The sequence below is a fragment of the Dendrobium catenatum genome, unplaced genomic scaffold (genome assembly GCF_001605985.2).
Source record: "Dendrobium catenatum unplaced genomic scaffold, ASM160598v2 fragScaff_scaffold_266, whole genome shotgun sequence".
NCBI lineage: Eukaryota > Viridiplantae > Streptophyta > Magnoliopsida > Asparagales > Orchidaceae > Dendrobium > Dendrobium catenatum.
Window position 1 is genome coordinate 41,649 of NW_021318728.1, and position 20,157 is coordinate 61,805.

Sequence of the window (20,157 nt, forward strand, 5' to 3'; positions counted from 1 at the left end):
TAAACTGGATTTACATACATACCACTTTATATCATATTATTTAAATATCTTACATCTAAAATATTAATATTTTTTGTCTAACATCCATAAAACAAATATGAGTGCAAGAAATTAAATATTAAAGTTTAGATGATGCTATAGGTGATTGAAATGAAATATATTGATGATATATTTGAAATTAAAATTGTATATAAATGATAGACATAAAAATAAAATTTTTAAATATTATATGGATAAATCAAAGTTATAAAGTACTATATATGTAAATAAAAATAAAAAAAATCTACGGAGTGGAAGAACCTGTAAGCAGGGTATTCTCATGTCGCACTTTATGCTCAAGAAGTAAGAAGAGATGAGACTGGCGTCGGCTCATTCCAGCTACGTCTCCTTCGGGCTCAATCGTCCGAATGCCCCCAATGTGTTTGATCATATTCCTCTTAGAGCAGGATCACTCGCCGTATCCTTCACCGGTGCCGCCGGGATGCGGAGCGCCGGCGCCGCCTTCTCAAATCGCTCAGGTACAAAGAAACTCTCTCGTCCCTTTCTCGATGTCAGGGTTCTTATCCTTTGTTAAGCTGGTAAAGCTCATATTTTTGTTACCAAGATTCTTTCTTCTCTTGCTGTCATCAATGGATGTTCGTTGCTTCTGATTAACTAAGTGCTCCAGTGGTCTTTGACTTGTGTATTTATTTTCAATATACCATAATCAAATTTTGGGCTTTTGTTGATTCATTGACACCCTAGATTGAAACGGCTAACAGTGGCATCCTTTATGGCCCTCTTTTGTGTTCTTGTGTTCAATTTACCTCATTATTGCTGGGGTTTTAAAATTGATGTTATGTTTTAAAAATATAGAAATTGACGCTCGTGAACTCTATTCTTGGTTAACAGTTCCAGGTTAGTGCGAGCTATGGGCTTGTCTGTTGGTGAAGATTTGGTCATTTGCTTAGATTATTAGATCCTTTGGAGAAATTATTAGTTTCACACAAAAGTTGCTTTTCCATTATACTTTTGGTTTATTAGCAAAATTGAGGAGGCTTATTATAAGATATTTGTGCCCATTTCACTGATAAGATATATAATTGATTATTTGGCATATATGATGAAAATTGGCTCAAGAAGAATTGTGCTGTATGGGATGTCCTTTTGAGGACATAATACTTGGAGTAATCAAAGGAATATTATTGTTGTAATATTGTTTCTGGCTTTAACTTCCCCCTAAAAACTCATTTTTTTAATTAGGCCGTGAATTACCATACATTTTTTCTTTCATTCTTCAATTTGTCCAGGTATTATTAGCTTCATTCAGGACTAACTTAAGCACCTGAATACAGGAGAGACTAAGAAGTAATGCTTTAGATGAGTGGATTGTGATTGAAACTGAACTACGATAGAACTTTCAATTTTGAATCATGAACTAAAGTCCTATATTAAAATACATAAATATCTGACCAAGCGTTTGAAGTTGTTAAATTACAAGTTACAAATAATGGAATCATGCATAAATTTTTTATTACCATCAAAATTTTGCATTGAAGCATCATTTCACAATTGAATACAAATTTTTTACTCATTTAAAATTAAACTCGGTAAATTTGGCTTTCTACTTAATGAAGCTTCACCTTTCAATACAATTTATCTGACTAGCATAAATATTCACCGTTTGGTCATTTACTGAAGGTAAAGAGAGGCGGTATGTTGGGCATTGTGCAAATTTTTAGAGAGTGGGTATTGATTTACAATATGCTGCAAAATGATGGCCAACTTGGGCCTGATTACTTTTTATTTCTATTTTCCTTTAAAATATTTTCTCTTGTCATCTCACCTGCATGGTATTGTACTTTTATGATGAAAGGAGTCTTGTGAAACATCTTTTCTGCGTGGGACTAATCACCTGCTGAGATTTAAGAGAATTGTCAAGGGCCGGTATGCATAGTCTTTTTTCGAAAGGAATTAGTTCAAGGGAACTTTGTGGCAAAATTGTTTGCTTGATATATGAAAGCAATGTTTCAAGCAGAAAGCTTTTTAATTATTTAGTTTGAAACAATTTAGGGGATATTAATCTATTATTTTCATAATAAATATGCTTTTAGATTTTGCAAATATTTATCTTTTGTGTATTATTGAAAGTTCATACTTCATAGTAGTTTAGGTATCCTAAAAAACATAAAAAATTTGTATTTTAGGTATCCTTTCAATTGCATATTGGTCCACACTTTTTTATGATGTTACAAAGGGGTCACTGACTTCTAATAATTTATGATTTGCGTTTCATTAACAACTTGTCTATTAGCCCATATGAAATTATTAAAATGAAATTAAATCATATATTTTTCTTCATCTTCATCTCTACTTTTCCTTGCCTCTTTACCAACCCTCTCTTTGATCTTTGCTGAGTAGAAATTGTGTTACTATTTATTGTATAAAATTCTAGTGAAAATGTAGGAAAATCTTTGAAAAAAGTCGAGAAATTGCGAAGTCTGTACAAGCATCACAAAGCCTTGAACAACCAAGACGTAGCACCTTAAATGCCTTGGTGCCAGAATAGAGCACTACTGCACCTAATGTTCTGTCATTTTGCACTTTCATTCAGCATCACAATGTCATGTCGTCAAGCACCTCAGTGACATATATGGTACACCGTTGTGCCTTGAGTTATGTCATTTTGCAAAGAGACCAATGCCCCGGTGCTTGTCACTGGAACCCAGCACCAAATCGCCTAACTGAGCGCCACAACTCCCTAACTTTATCGACATTGCAGTGCTAAGGTAGCACCACAATGCCAAATTATCTATAATGTCGCGGCTTTGCAGTTAGAACTGTTTACTATTGAAGCATTGCATCTATTCAACCCAGGGCCGCGACAGAACCAAATATAGTGTGCCGAGGTGCTGGTTCATCATTCTAACATCCTAGTGCCACCCTTTCGAGTGCCGTGGCGCCTAAGTTAGTTTATGTGTACTAAATAAAAATAGTTTTTTTTTTTCGTTTTGTGGAAGGCTAGTCAGTTGCTGGTTATCTTTTATCTTAAAAAAATAGTAAAGGAGTGAGAGTTTAGAGTGGATAGTGAACATGCTTAATAAAATTCAATCCAAAAAGTATCCATTCTTTATAATTGATTGTAAAATGTTCCTCGTGATATTTTCTCCACCTAAATTCTTATAACTTTTTATGATGTTTGTAATGGAATATGCTTTGAGGGAAATTCTATAGCTAGCTAATTTTTTTGTTTAGACTTATGATGTGAATGAAGCAAATTTTTGTCTTAGTAGACTGTTTCATAAACTATTTTATTATTATTTTCAATCAATCCTGCATTTTATTTAATTCATACGATGACTATATTTGAAGTCAAAATCTAGTTTGATTCATTGCCTCAATGGAGGAATGATGGAACAAATAGGAGGGTTGGAATAAAAAACATTCATATCTAGACATAGGATAAAAGGATGCTAGGGTATATGGAGATAAAATCATTGTAGTAAAGTGAAAACCTTACTTTATACTCTTATAATCTCAACAGCAAGGTTTAAAATTGCGTAAGTAAGCCTCGAGACATTTTTTGTTCGTGAGGCGAGGCGCAAGCCTCGAGGCGGTCCGAGGCGTAAGCCTCACGGACGAAGAATTGCGTAAATGAGAAATTAAGGATTTTAACAAGTAAATAATAGTAAGAGTCTATCATAAAATAAAAACATCTAAATGATAAGTGAAATTAGTGGAAAACAATAAAATAGATGCAATATATGCATCTCATAGCATAATTCAAAGTATTGAACCATAAAATATAAGTTTATCAAAACTCCCAAAGTACAAATAAGAAAGAATATATAAAATCCAATAATGTCCCATTACTAAATGGGTCTTCAAGAGAATTTTCTTCTCCACCTGTATCTATGAATATCATATCTTAAGCATCTTCAATGTTATCCTTTTTTCTCTTTCCTATTTAATAAGAATGATTATTGTTATGTTAATTGTGTGTGTGTGTGTGTATATATATATATATATAATAGCACATAAGAAATTGTGAGATACCTTTATTTACTTGTTGTGTTACAGAACTAATGGATGTGTGTGGTGTGGTACTAGTGGATGTGTCCACTTGATCTGCTTCGCCTCTCAAGACATCCACATTTAGATCCTCTAGCTACAGGTCTGATAATGAAAAATTTGTCTCATCATCTATGAACCACTCATTATCAGATGCCATATCATCACATACCAAAGGGTCCTCGTTAACCTTCAACCCTTTGTTCCTTAACCTTCTCTCTCAACCTCTTGTTGTGCATAATATACACAAGGGAGTTCATTCTGAAAGTTAAAAGTCGATTTCTTCTCTTCGTTTGCACTTGACTATATATACTCCAGTTTCACTCACACTTAGAGGAAAGTGGGGTCCAAAACTCTAACTGCAAAGCTCTGTAATTCAGGAGTAAAATCACAAAATTGGATCCACCATTCAATTATTTTCAAGAAGAAAAATGATAATTAGAATATATTAAAGTGTTATGCATGTACAGATACTTTACAACATGGTTTAAAATTGCGCAATAAGAGGTGTGCCTTAGCTTAATTTCTCCCCTTTAAGGCTCAAAGCCTACACAATGTGTTCAGGATTTGAGGCGTACGCCTCAAGTTTACTGAGGCACGCCTAGCCTCACGGTTGAGAGGCGTCTGCCTCTAAAAATTAAAAAAGCTAACATAATATATATTTGTTTAGTTCGGACCCCCCAACCCCCATGCGGTCTTCCGTCATTTCCCGAAAACAGGTTTTCTCCCTTCTTCGAGCGACTTTTTTTCTTCGTTCGGCGTCGGCTTCCTTCCACATTGAGTTGCTCTTCACTTATTGCTTGGAGTTATCTTCAACCGCGAGGTGGGTTGGAGTTATCTTCTACTACGACTTTTTCCCTCTTTGTTTGGCATTCGCTTCCTTTCACATTGAGACCGCTATGTATATACTCGGTACCACTCGGTACAACAATGTTTGGTACCACTAGGTACATGCTCGGTACCGCCAATACCGCTTGGTACTGCTCGGTACCTAGCTGGTATATGCTCGGTATCGAGCGGTACATGCTCGATATATGCTCGGTACCGAGCGGCACATGCTTGGTATATGCTCGGTACTGCTCGATACATGCTCAGTACCGCTCGAAATCTTTTCATACAAATAACTTACGAACTTTAAAAATAAACAGAACTTCAAAATTACTCTTACAATAAAATTTTGTTTCGGGGGCGTCGAACCCCGCCAGGGGGTAGCGCCCCCTTGGACCCCCAACAGACCGGTATATAGTTATATTCATCATCTTTAGTATTAGTTGTTAGTGTTAGTCTGCTTCTTTATAAGTGCATGCTTGTATAAGTTTTCTTAATATAGAATAAGTGAAATACTATATTTAGGGGTTTGATATATTGCACTAATATATTCTTCTCATAAAGAATGGTCAGAAGTAAGGATAAAGCTGCGTTAGGTCATAGAAAAGATCTAGTATGAAAATATAGCACTAAGGTGGATGTAGGGGGAAGTGATAAAACATATATCTATTTAAAATGTAGTTAAGGGTGGTATAACTAGGATGAAAGATCACCTTTTAGAGTCTCACAAGAATGTTGCTCCATGCTCTAAAGTTCTTGATACTGTAAGGGAGGAAATAAAGTCATACATGAATAAGTCTACCACTTCAAAACATCTTGCACAGAAGCAATTTGAGGATAGAGTTGATGTTGGCTCTTAATACGGGAGTGAGTGCAGCATTAGGGATTCATCTTCTTCGATGAAGCCTATTTCATCTAAAGGTGCTAGAGGGCCCTATGGATCATTATATGGTGGACACATCAGAGGATATGCCTCCTACTACACAGAAGATGGCCCCATAAAATGCAAGGGAGGCATGGAGAAGAGTGTGTAAGGATATAGGCAGATTCTTCTATAAAAATATAATTCCATTTATTGTTGCAACATCACCTGTCTATTACAACATGATTCGTTCAGTTGGAGGCATTTGGGAGAGTGTTTAAACCTCCAACTATGTATGATTTGAGAATATGGATTATGAAGGAGTTGGAAAGCACTGATAAAAGTATCTAAGAAATTAAGAGGATTTGAGCCCAAAAAGGAGTAAAAATTATGTCAGATGAGTGGTCTGATATTAAACATAGAAGTCTAATCAACATTCTCATTAATAATACCTATGGTACTGTATTTTTAAGATCAGTTGAAGCATCTGACCAGGTCAAAGATGCTGAGTTCATATTTGAATTATTAGCTAGCATTATTGAGTCGGTTGGAGAACATTTGGTTGTACAAGTTGTGACAGATAATACAAGTGCTTACAAGGCTGCAGGTAACAACCTTATGGAGAAGAGGAAACATCTGTACTGGACTTCATGTGTTGCACATTATATAGATCAGATTCTTGAGAAGCTTGGCGAGCTACCTCAACATAAGAATGCACTTACTAAAGAAAAAAAAAAAACAAGTTTATTTACAACCACTCTTTGGTTCTAGCTCTTATGAGAAAATTTTCAAAGAAAGAAATTCTAAGGCCAACTACAACAAGATTTGCCACAGCTTACTTGACCTTAGAGAGCATGCTGGATGCTAGACAACCTTTAGAGGCTATGTTCACATCTACACAGTGGTTGAGTTGTGCTTGGGCAAAAAAGGCCGATGAAAAAGATATTAGAAAGATTATTTTAAATGATTGATTTTGACAAAGTATTTTATATGTCACTATAACTACTAGACCTTTGATTCAAGTTTTAAGGATGGTGGATGCTGAGAAGAAGCCTGCAATGGGTTTCATCTATAATGCCATGAATGAAGCCAAAGAAATGATTTCCTCCAACGTAGGAGGTGAAGATGGTAGCTTTAGGGAAATTTGGAATATTATTAATGATAGATGGGAGCTACAACTTCACCGGCACTTGCATGTAGCTGGTTATTACCTAAACCCTCAGTATCAATATGCAGAGAATAAGTCTATAAATCCTGAAATAAAGTTGGGATTGTATCATTGCATGGATCGGCTAATAAGTGATGCAACTGAAATATCAAATGCTGACATGCAATTGGTACCTTTTAGGAGCAAAGAAATCTTTTTGGATTACAACAAGCAAATGATGCAATTGGCAAACGATCTCCAGGTAATTTTATTTAATGTTTTAAACATTTATTTAAAAGTTATTTTTTTCGCATTAATTAAACTCTCTTATATAAATATTAGTTGAGTGGTGGATTCAATTTGGTGATGGACTTCAGAATTGCAGCATTTTGCTGTGAAGGTTTTGGGCTTGACATGCTCTTCATCTAGATGTGAAAGAAATTGGAGTACTTATAACCAAGTCATACAAAAAGGAGAAATTGCTTGTCCAAATTGAGGATGAATTCACTGGTGTACATTATGTATAATAGGTGACTCAGAGATAAGAATTTGAAAAAATAAAGGATTAATTGATGATGAAGATCCTTTGCTTTGCGAGGATGTGGCATCTAATGATGAGTGGTTTGTAGATGATGAAGATGAAGTGATGCCGTCTGAATTACAAGGTGAAGATTTAAATGTTGATTTCATTGATTGCCTTAAAGCATCTACATCCATCATAAACTCAAGAACAAATAAAAAAAGGTATATAAATAATTAAGTTTTCTTAAACTTTTATTAATGTATTATACGATTATTTATTTTGAGATTCTTCAAATATATTTAGGGAAGAGGAAGATAACTAATACTGAGGAAGGACCTGATTGGGAGACATTGGACTCTATAGGAGAGGAGGAAGGGGAGAGAGCAGTTCATGATACTAATGATTCAAATGAAGACCCCCTTAGTGATGAAAGTGCTGATGACTTATGAGTTCTTATGTGATATGCCATTGCTATTTATTTTTGGAATTATATGTTAATGAAAAGAATACTGTGATTTGGGAAAGATGGAGTTTGAGTTAAACTATATTTCATGTTGTCTTATTATTGGGACATTTTGATTTCACTTCATATCTTGGGCATTTTTATGTTTTATATATTATTTACTCATTAGTATATACAATTTATTATTTTACGTTTACGTAATTTTTTGATTTTGAGGCTTACGCATCAAAATGCCTTGAGGCTTAAGCCTCGCCTCACAAACGAAAAATGCCTCAATACCCGATTACTCAATTTTAAACATTGCTTTACAAAAATAAGTTTACCTAGAGAGTGTTTGGCAATAATAGATTTTGCTGCTTGCAGACCAAAAAATCCATCCCTATTCCGAAACAAGTTCTAAATCTGCAAGCTCCTTGACGGTCTGATCCGGCATTAGTCACTCCATGCAATGATACAAGCCAAGCTTCACATCCGGATTTGAGGATTTCCTCTTTGAATATTGAAATTGAGGATTGAGATAATATGCCGCTGCATGTAGATGACAGTGTAACTGGACCTCCCACTGAGCATCAATGATATCCCAAATCTCTCTATAACTTGCCTCCTCTCCTCCCAAGTTATGTGCAATAAACTCCTTTGCCTCATCCATTGCATTATATATAAACCCATGGCTGGTTTCTTCTCGGCATCAACTAAACGTCGAGTCGACAGAGATCTAACGGTGCATATACTCTGTTTCACAACAAAACTTAGAAGAGTCCACTTAGGAAAACATTGCAACATTCAAATTCATAAGTTTATAACATATTTAATATGATTAATTTATCTTTTCAACATTTAGTAGTAGATCAATGAACACCACATTCCTTTTAATTCAGTAGGATAACTTTGTTATTTGAGTAGAGAATATGAGGGATATTTATATGATACATATTTTCCTCGTGGGATCGACACTTTTCTCATTTATTTTATTATTTGATCAATACGTACACTTGCATAGCAATAAATACATCATCTGCCATCAAGCTTTTTTGCACCGTTGCCGAGAAAATTTGTATCTTATTTATTTATCTATATTGTTGAAGACATTAGCAAATTTAATTCTGCCTTTATTTTTGTTTTTTTGTGTAGTTGGTGTTGCTTCTTTTTATTTTGTTCATTTGTGTCAGTATTTTTAATTTATGTGAATTTACTTTTGTTTGCATTGCATCATATCTGTTGTGTATTGTGATTGTGCATGTGTAATAGAGTTAGTAAGGGACCTTGTTGCTTTGACTTAGAAATAAAAATGACGCTTATAAAAATCCGAAAATCCAAAAGTACTGTAGCCTTAGAGATGGTTGAACTAAATTCTGATTAGGACCAATCGAGACCTCTTAAGGAGTATGCAATCCCTTTGTAGGTGAAATTCACCAGAGTATCAATAGGTCAACTATTCAAGCCAATAATTTTGAACTAAAATCTGCTATTATCCAAATGATTCAGAATTCTCAGTTTGGGGGAACTCCCGTCGAGAATCTCAACTTACATTTAATTAGTTTCTTAAAGATCTGCACAACATTCAAGTACAATGGAGTTTTTGATGATGCCATTAGACTTTGTTTGTTCCATTTTTCTTTAAGGGATAAACCAAAGATGAGGTTGAATTTATTAACCAAGATTTTTTAATCACTTAGAACGAGTTAGACCATAAATTCTTAAGAATGATATTATCTTAATTTCTCAATTAGATGGAGAGTCAATTTAGGAAAGTTGGGAAAGATCTAAGGAGATGCTTAGGAAGTTCCCTCACTATGCCTTGTCTAATTGGTTGATTTTTCGGACTTTTTATAATGAACTCGTAGGATCCCTTAGATCCATAATTGATGCAGTAGCTAGAGGATCTTTGGTGTCAAAACTTTTTAAATAAGCTTATGCCTTGATAGAAGAAATAACAACAAGCAATTTCCAGTAGTCATTTGATAGTGTTATTCTTAAGAGAATAGTTAGTGTATATGAGTTTGATATTCTTTCTATTCTAATTGCCCAGGTAGTGGCTATGTCTAAGAAATTAGATAACCTTAAATTTGGTAACCTCATGATCATCTATGCCTTTAGATGAAATTCTGTTTAATTTTGTTAGTGATCCTAATAATCAAGAGCTAGAGAATGTGAATGTTATTAGAAGCAAAAATAACCTTTATTCCTATACATATAATCCAAGTTGAAAAAGCTACCCATATTTTAATTGAAGTAATAATAATGGTGGAATGCAAAATCAGTCCAATCTTGTATGGCCTTGGAACAACCCTCAACAACCTGTAGTTATTCCTAGACCTTCTTATCTAGCTTTAATTAGAATAATTAATTCAAAAATAGGAAGATGCATTTGGATGATTTAGTGCTTCAGATGGAGAATCAATTACAAAGTCAAGCTGCTGCTAACTAGGGAAGCTAGCTACTTCATTGAATAAACGATCCCATGGCATCTTATCTAGTAATACTGAGATTAATCCCAAAGATAAGGTAAGGAGCATAATATTGTTTGGTTGAGGAATAGTATTGATGTGAATTGGCGTAAATGAGAATCTTGGCATAGCCTGACTGAAGACTATAAATTTAGTATTGCTTGACAGTCAACCCAATTTTGTTTTTTATTGATTCAAGTTTGTGTTAGTTTGTATTGAGATTGTTTCAAATACATGATAATATTGTGTGTGCATGTGTAATTGTTTTGGGTATATGTATTATAGTTTTGGTATATGATTGGGATTTTTCTGAGAATCAAAAGATTGTGTTAAAATTTCAACTAGCGCCACAACGTTAGGTCTTGTAATGCTGCAGTGCCATTTTCTTGAGCACCACTGTACCTAGATTTAGCATCGCAGTGCCACACTCTCAAGATAATTGGATTAAATGCAATGCCACAACATTGTTCTTTGAAGCACTAATGCACTACTTATATCCCATGGGTGCCCCAGCGCCATCACTTCTAGGGCCGCAGCGCCATCACTTCTAGCGCTGCAGCACCAAATCACATTCTCTACAATAACGAGGCATTGCATTCAACGTAGCTGCAACAACTTATATTGGAGTTATGAAAAATTATTGAGCGGCGCAACACTGCCTTAAGCACTGTAGCGTCCATTCAAAACCATAATTATGTTAGTTAGAATGCCACAGCGATTCCTCGGTTAAAAAGCCTAATGTTTCTAGTTCCAATGCCATTGCCACGACTTCATTTTCCTGTAACGGCGGGACGTCCATTCTTGTGTGGACCTGTTTTGTCGTTTAATCTAGTCTAATGTTGTAGTGTAGTCCCTTGTAGAGTTGCAAAAATAAAAATTCTATAAAAGGTTGATTTGCGAATTTTTTTAGTTTCAGCGAGCTATTTCCTGATATTTTACATTATTTTCCTATTTGTGTGTTTGCTTATTTGTGTCATATCCTCCATTTCATTCAAATGGCACCAAAGCTTCATATAGGAAAGAAATGGGCTTCCACTTTGTAAAAAAAAAAAGATGAAATTCATTTTGGCTGAGGTTGAAGGGAGGTATGCCCAATTAATTATGAGTAAGTAGTTAATTCCTGATCGAGATTTTGTTAGTCCTGGAGGGACTTTTGCTGCAACTATCAATAATAGGTGATGGGAAACATTGTGTGAGGAACCTATAGCTTATATGGTGAACATTGTTAGGGAGTTTTTCACTAATGCGAGGGAAGCCCAGAAGAATCGTTGTTTTATTAGAGGTAAGTGTGTTCCGTTTGACCAAGTGAATATGTACAAAGTCTACAAAACCCGAGATTTTGAGTTCAATGAATATTTTGCTTTTGTTCTCACTCCATTGACCCCAAGAAATTTTGGGAGTTTTGACTATGCCCAATAGTTGAGCGATTTGGAAAGAAAGAGAGGGAAAAATCTGTATCCCCCATTTGACTAAAGTGTCTAATGCTTGGCATTATTTCATATTTGCCCGATTCGTGCCAAGTAAAAATATTAATGAGGTGGACCGAGACTGAGTGATCATAAATAATGCCGTTTAGGTGGGTCATTCCATTGATGCAGGGAAACTTTTTTTATTCCTTGTTGATATATGTGATTAGGGTTTGACTTTTGTAGGTCTAGGCCACCTTTCTTTGGTGTACTCATTTGTTTCGGCTGGTGTTCTTGGTGATTCTAGTAATGAACAACTTTTTCCTTTTTTTTCTCTCACCAAGTGAAAAATTGAGGGTTTTAAGGAAAGCTTTAGAGAGGAGGAAAGATGACCTAGTCAGCCCAGTTAGTATATCACTCGTACCCACAGGACCTTAGGAGATCAGGTTGCTAGTCTTAGGGATCAGATGACCTGTATGAACACATATTATTAAGAAAATCGGCATTGAGGACGGGGAATGACGCATAAGATGTACTACATGATGGACATAGAGTAGCCTCAGTGCACATATGCTTCACAATTTAATGAAGCATTGGTTGGAATATTTAGGAGAAGCCCATTTATTGAACCCTTACCAACACTTCTCGACAAGCCCTACTTGTGATCCCTACGTCTGGCAAGAGTCCCCACAACTGTTTCTATCAGTAGCAAATGATGATGATGGGGAGGATGAGGGGTGATGATTTTGTTTGTTTACCCGGAGTTGTTTTATGTTTTTTTTGTTTTTCTTTTCTTTCTTTGAGGTGGTGATGAGAGATTGAGGACGTATTGTGGAAACAGAGTGGTTTTTAACTATGAGCCTACCTCATTGTTGGTTGGTTGTATTATTGGTTGTTTGTATTGACAGATAGTTGTATGGCTATTTTGTTGTATTATGGTTGGATGAACTTATCATATGTTGAGATCTAGCATATAATGGGCATAGCGCATTTCAACATTGATATATTCTGAGTACTTGTTATGTTATGCACCATATTTTATATTCGCTTATGTTTATTTAGTTTTTGCTATGTTACTATTTCCTACATCCTTAAATATTGATTGATCCTTATATTAATAACTTGTATAAAATTTGTAGTTTAAAATTAATTAAAAATTGAAAAAATATAACAATGTAGGTGCTTAGTTGAATAATCAAAGGATAACAATTGAAAATTAGAGCGATTTTAAAAACAACTAATAAAATCATCAAATTAATATACTAAAATTGAAATGCTACAACACGCAAAGCACTTGACTATTAGTTGTAGATGTATTGACTAAGTTTAGAAAAAGATAATACTCAGATTAATTTATATAAATCTTTATAAACTAAAGTGTGGCATTGGGGAGCTTATAACAAACCTTACATTAAATTAAATTTAGGTTACTTGAATAAAATAAATCACTTAGGTATTTGACATCATTACTAAGGTACTCTAAAAAGTAAAAACAAAAAGAGGAAAAAAAAATGATAAAGGAATTTGAGTACTTGAACATTAAAAATTGATACCTGATAAAGTTTATTCCTAAAAAATCCTAATACCAAAATTAAAACAATGGAAGTGTAAATATTTTAATACATAATTGTTAAAAGAGGTCTTGTTGTAGTGGCATGGATGCATCCTTATTCGGTGATAGCCTAAAGCTTCCAACAAGCTCGTCACCAAATAGCTTACCCTTGAGTTGAATAGTGAGTCTATTGCGCGTAGAGGGCGGCCATCTTTTGCGCATGCTGAGTTTAGATATGTGAAGTCAACACAGTCTCCAGTTGTGAGGCGCTTTATGTTCCATCACTGTATTGGAGATCTTGTAAGGGCATTATGCCAACCCGATAAAGGCACTACTATGAAGCTTCTTTACTTATTGAATGAGCTTAGTGAGTGTAGCCATTTTCTTTCTTATTTTCCGCTAGACGAGCATGAAATCTGTCCTTACTTTTATTTTATGGCGGGCGACTTCCTCATTGACCTCCATAGCCATTCAAGCAAAGACATCCAAGCCAACCTTGAGAGCTTGGATGAGGTCGCTTTAGTGTTCCACGCTGATGGATGCACTTCTTAGTTTTCAGGAAGTCCCAGCATAAGAATTCATTTGGAGAAGTCTCCACTTTTCTCACTGATCAGAAGTTGCAAGTGTGGGATTGAGTGAGGTTGCCTCTCACAGTTAACTCCTTCCATCAATAGGGAATTTGACCTCTATATGGTAGATTGACACTACCACCCTTAATGAGTTCATTAGCAAGGACCTGCCAAGATGGCATTGTATGTCGCAAGAGCTTCCACGATAATCAAGTTCACCATTATAGTGTACTGCTAGTGGCTCTCACCCTAGGTGATTCGTAGGGAGAGCACTCCTATTTTTTGATGTTCTCTAGAGAAACCATATAGTGGGCTTGCAGTAAGAGTAAGCTAGGAAACAAGAAGGTTTATCTTATCAAAGACAGTCTTAAAGATAAGATTGACAAAATTCCCTATGTCAATTAAGATATTGTTTATTTGATAGTTGCGATTAATGCAGTAATGAATATAGTGTCATTGTATGGGTTCCCTCTTGCAAGTTTATTAGCTTAGCAAAATGTGATCGGGGTAACACCCTTCATTGGTGCTAGTGAGATGCTAGTCGAGTTTACTTTTGCAGTCTTTAGTCTCCTAGTTGCAGTAGGGGTGTCGGCCTGCTCACCCTCCATAATAGTAGGCACCACACTTTCTATGTGAATGTAGCGAGTTGAAAAAAGCTCATTTCTACTTGCATGTTTACTATGTTCAACTAGTGTAAACTCCAACTTGCCATCTTTGATGAGTTCCTCAACGAATCCTCAAAATTGGCGACACTCCGTATAGTGGCCTAGCTTAACATCTTAATGTATCTCGAGCTTGTACACTCATTTTCATGGGTGTAGGGTGCTTAAAAAACTATTTGTTTTGAATGGTCTCACTAGCTCGATTATTATACTCCAATGGAGTATAGGTGGGATAATTAGGGCCATGGCGTGTACTTTCTTGTGATAACAACAAGTGGTGCAACTAAGCTCCTTTATCCTCAGAGTGGGTGGACCAACAATCTTGAGGGGCCTAGCCGCCAAGGGTGCCCTTTATGTTCTCAATGATGGTTTCATGGCACAAGGGGCCTCCTATCCCTTGATCGACACCTTTCCCTATTTGTCCCTTGTTACAATTCTCTTGTTGCAGCAAGCTCTTGGAGCGAGTGGTTGAAGAGGATTCGGCCACTCAGTTGTATTCCTCCACATTGATGTGGTTGTCTGTGAGTTCGAGCAATTCAACAAGGATTCTCGACTGTTGCTAGCAGAGTGCATAGTGAAAAGGACCTTCCTAAGTCCTTGAGTTAAATCAGCCTCGGCAACATCTGGTTCCAAATCCTTCACTTTAAATATTTCCCTTTGGAATCTTACAATAATCACCTAAAGGACTCACCTAGTTCTGACTTCATTTTCAGTAGAGCTTCTGATATCTTTTGAAGCTTCTAGTATAACATTCAAAACTTTGCAAAACATAAGCAAAGTAAGCATACAATCGACCCCAAAATTTTACTTTATTTTCTTCCATATATGAAAAATGTGAAGTTTATTTTCATTAAATTCTTTTGATTATATTTGAACTTTAATTGAGATATATTGTATGCTTCTTGTTATTAAGCATAAAACTTGATATGCTAGGAGAGTCTAAATATATTACTTTTTACTCATCTGATTCTGATAGAAGTAGCTCATAATGGGTGTTAGTAAGAAGGGGTCTGTTTAGATTTTCCTTCTCTGTTATACTCCAGGTTGACCGTAAAGGGACCCAAAGTAGGGTGTAACATCTTTTAGGCGAGTGAACATCTTAATTCTGATTCTTTGAGGGTTGTGAAGAATATTTGGTACTTCAAAGCATCGTCAATGTCTGCTAGTGATGTCATCGACTCAAAGGTTGATACATGGTCTACAGAATCAGTCATTCCCCTATAGGGCACTCAAGTGTGAGACTTTAAACTTCACAGGCGACCTTGCCTCTGCAGTCTCCCTAGAGAAGGCATTAATCACTTATTGTTCAGTCCTTTTGCATGCTAGTGGATGGGTTTTACTCATTATCACTCATCATCGTGCGAGTGGGATTTGGATTAGGTATAGAGGTTAGTGCTATACTATTCGGTATTCTGTGGCAAATTGTCAAGTTGGATGATCCTTCTGGGGTGTTCTCTCTCTCTCTGCACATGCCTTGGTAGCCTCACTAGGGTATTCTATATCATTTTTTGTTAATCTTTCATCCATTTTCATGTGATCATGATGAATAGTACAATTCAATTTCTCCATGTTTATTTAGAGTTTGAGGAGAGCTTGCTCGTCAAGTTGTGTCCATCTTCTAGTCACTAGCATCTATTCGTGCTCACCGCATCTTTCACGATGTTGAATCCAAGTTTGTCAATGGGTGACACCTGATCCTACTTGTAGGTTAGCTTTAGAGGAACAACAGAGAACCTATGTGGGAATGGGAGAAAAAGAGGGGAAAATATTATAGGTTGTAATCCACAAGCTAAAAGATCTATAGTACAAGTGTAAAAAAATGAAAAAAAATCTAAAATGTTCCCCTTCATCTTTTTTTTTTTTTAAGTTTGGATCTAAGAGCTATAGAAAAGACTACTTCAACAAAGAAATAAAAAATGCATAAGATAATGACTCTCACTACAGATAGTCTTAGACACGTGTCACACCCTAACTGGTTTAATGGATGATTTCTCCCCTTAATTATGTTTCTTTATCTTAGGGGTAGGTATCATAGTGTTGAATGCTTGAGGAGAGTTTTTTGGTGAGTATTAAGTCGAGAGGGCTGTAGCTGACTAACGTCTCTAGGACTTCGCTAACCTGTGGTGGAGCTCCGACTTTCCTTGAGGTCAACTTTCCTTGAGGTGGGAGGCATTTGAGTTTAGGTTGCGGGAAAAATAGTCTCTGCGGTTGGCTAGCTATAATGGGTGAGCTGAAATCCACTTGGATGGTTGCTTTCCTGTAGCTAAGGTGACAACATAGTTGGTGATGCTTCATCACATATAGCGGTGAGCGGCTACACCTTGATGGAAGGCAAAATGACGAATTGTTTAACATGCAGGAGGACTCTTTGCATTCCTTGTGAGCAGCGACCCCCCTTTAGGGGCTCTGTTGAGTTGGGTTTTTGCAGTCCTTGGTTGAGTTCCCTTATGTGCCAACTAGGTATGAGTCCAAGTGTTATGATTCGTCGATTACCTATTGAATACTTGAAATCGACAGAACAATAACATTAGAAATTAGTGCCTTAATGAGTTAGAGTAGAGTTATATCGAGATCCTCTAAGATTGTTCCCAAAATACTTTAAATATTGAACTCCACAATATCTGAGTATTGCGCCTTTTTCTCAATTGACTCGGTGATTTATGAATGATGTTATTGTGTGTGTTTCTTTTGTTGGTAGAGTCATATAAATTTACTCATCACCTTGTGAATTCCAACACACGAGCTTGGCATGATGTTGCCTTAGGTGGGCTGTGCTTTACATGATTTTTAAGTCTTCGTTGAGGTAACCACCTAAACATGTCAATTATAGGTTATTCGTGCGTTACTCATTATTGATCTTGTCACAAATGGGGAAATTGGTCTATAGGGGTATTTTCCATTTTGTTGGATTCACCATCACCTTTATTGGGCCTTACCTCATGCCACACATTAAAGGTGACCACTAAGTTTCACTGCCTATAGGTGACTCATGCACTACTCATTACAAATCTTGTTATAAAGCGTGGAGTCGACTTATAGGGTTGAGCTAGCTGATATGAAAACTCAAGAATCAAGTATTGACAATTCCTACATGTAATTCATAGTGCGAGTTAGTATAAAATGCTGGTTTTGAATAAGTGTCATATTTGGTGAGTATATGAACGAATCGCTTCCTTGTCTTTTTCGTATTATTTAGACTTTTTTTTTGTTGAGGATATAGAAAACAAAATCAAAATTTCATTGATCCTTTTTTTCCTCACTCTTAAAATATTTTAAATCAATTACAAATCTCATACCAAATCTATTGTTGACGAACTTTTTTTTTTCGGTCAGCTTGTTTCTCACTCATATATTCCTTTCATTGTGGATTTCGATTGGTATAAGATTCTGCAACAAGTATATTCCTTTCCACAAAATTAATCCCTGAAACTTCGAAGTTTGGTATCAAATTCTTTGCCTTAATTTCGTTGTCTATGAAACTCCTTGTTTGATCAAGCAATGAGTATGATTGATGCAAAACTCTTCGTCAAGCCAGAATAGCTTTTGAACTATAAACAATTTTGTCGGTTTGTGGATACTTAACTTCTTTGTAGCCAAATTGGGTACTTAAAAAAATGACTTATTTTGTTTCTTCAAATAATATAGTTTTATAGCTAGATTTCCATCTTTAGAGCAAACTCTGCATTATATAACTCCAGCATGCTCTTCTGACCATCAAGCAGTACATAACTTTTGTAGGGCCAATCGATTGAACCGAATATCCAGCTCCAGCTTTCTTTCCGTTGGCGTAATGACCCACGCATTCCTTGCCCGTTCCAAATTAATCCTATCAAAGAAGAATTATGAAGGCTACATCCCGGGAACATTTACTTCTTCCCTCCTTCAACCATCCCATTCATCTTTGCCAGTTCCATCACACCTCACATCGTTTGATCCGCCACAGCGTTCAGAAGAGTGGTTCACACTTCGAAAGGACAAGCTGACAACGAGCTCCTTCAGCACCGCATTGGGTTTCTGGAAGGGAAACCGTCGGTCCGAGCTATGGCAACAGAAGGTGTTTTCACCAGAATCCAACATTCTTGAAGCCGCTGCAGTGGCTGCCATGAACTGGGGAGTGGTTAATGAGGCAGCGGCAATTGAATGCTACAAGGGGATGACAGGTCAAGAAGTGAGCTTCTTAGGGTTTGCGGTGCATGCCGAAGCGACATCGGGGTGGCTTGGTGCCTCCCCCGATGGTCTTGTGGGTTGCTATCCCAATGCTGGGATACTAGAAGTGAAGTGTCCTTACAACAAAGGGAAGCCAGAGCTGGGTTTGCCATGGCAAGCTGTGCCATACTACTATATGCCCCAGGTGCAGGGCCAGATGGAGATAATGGACAGGAATTGGGTGGATTTGTATTGCTGGACGCCAAATGGAAGTGTAGTGTTTCGCATCTTTCGGGATCTTGACTACTGGGAGCTGATGCATCAAATGTTGCAAGACTTTTGGTGGGGTAGTGTGGTGCCCGCGAGGCAGGCGTTGATGATGGGGAATGAGGGGGAGGCGAAGTCTTATGAGCCTAAACCAAGGCATGATCTGACTGGCAGGATAATTGGTAAGAGCAGAAAGCTGGCTGCTCAGGCAAAAATGCTTTGCCGTGATATTGGAGGGCATGTAGAGTTCTTTAAGTGATATTGGTTGTATCTGTGGTTCATGGGTGCTCTTTAGGCCCCCTTTATCTATGTATTTGATTCATTCGTATATGATATTTCATATTGTTTCAAGAACTCTATTTGTTGTTTCAGTATTAGTTTTTTCCCCATTTAATGATAATTTCTTATTGAAATTCTTTGACCAAATTGTTATCAAACCTTTGGTTACATTATCATGTCAGCTCAATGTAAAACATACTAAGTGGTAAATTAAAACTTTTATTGAAAAATGAAATTCAATTTGGATAGAGTAAGTAATAAGTTTTGACAGACACATATGATATTAAGCTAATAGCTACTAATGATCAATTTTTTGATTTGTTTTGTCAGTTATATTTGCTTCATTAGAGGTAATAAGCCAGAGTTTAGTCATGAATTAAGCTACAATATAAGAAAAGTGGCATTTGAAGCACGTCTAGATTTTTGTGTACTAAGTTATGCTGTTAGCCTACTATTAAAATTGTTACATCTCTTAAATATTCCTAAGAAAAATCAATAACTTCTCAATAGAAGCTTACTGAAAATATTGGATTTAATTTTACTGAGGAGATTGTAGTTCATAAGTATTCCGTAAGAGACGTATTAGATGCAAAATATGATTTGCAATTATAATATGAATCTAAATATCATATTATTGGATTTAAATCCATATCTATAGTATATCATGGTCATGAATTTGAATATTTACCTCATTAAGAGTTAGAAAAATCTTTTAAAATATTTTGCTAAAAAAAGAAACTTGAAATAATGCAGAAGTGATTAAGCAAAATGATTTACCAATTAAATAACCAAACAAAGAACAAATACCATTTTTTTTGTGTTTTTGTAGAAAATTATATATATAACAAACGATCAATCAGCACAAATCATCAAAATCCTCTTACAATCATATAATCACAGTTCAACTAGAGTGTAATAAAAGTATATTTTAAGTAAAAATAAAGTGTAAAAAATTA

At 35.9% G+C, this 20,157-nt stretch overlaps 1 protein-coding gene across 1 annotated transcript; it reads left to right on the top strand.

Moving 5' to 3' along the window:
- The first annotated feature begins 268 nt into the window (after positions 1-268).
- Positions 269-19,273, top strand: LOC110106197. The gene is made up of 2 exons (XM_020835984.2): positions 269-518; positions 18,232-19,273. Exons 1-2 carry the CDS (start codon positions 353-355, stop codon positions 19,179-19,181), a joined length of 1,116 nt encoding a protein of 371 aa, XP_020691643.1. The 5' UTR covers positions 269-352; the 3' UTR covers positions 19,182-19,273.
- The last annotated feature ends 884 nt before the right edge of the window (positions 19,274-20,157 follow it).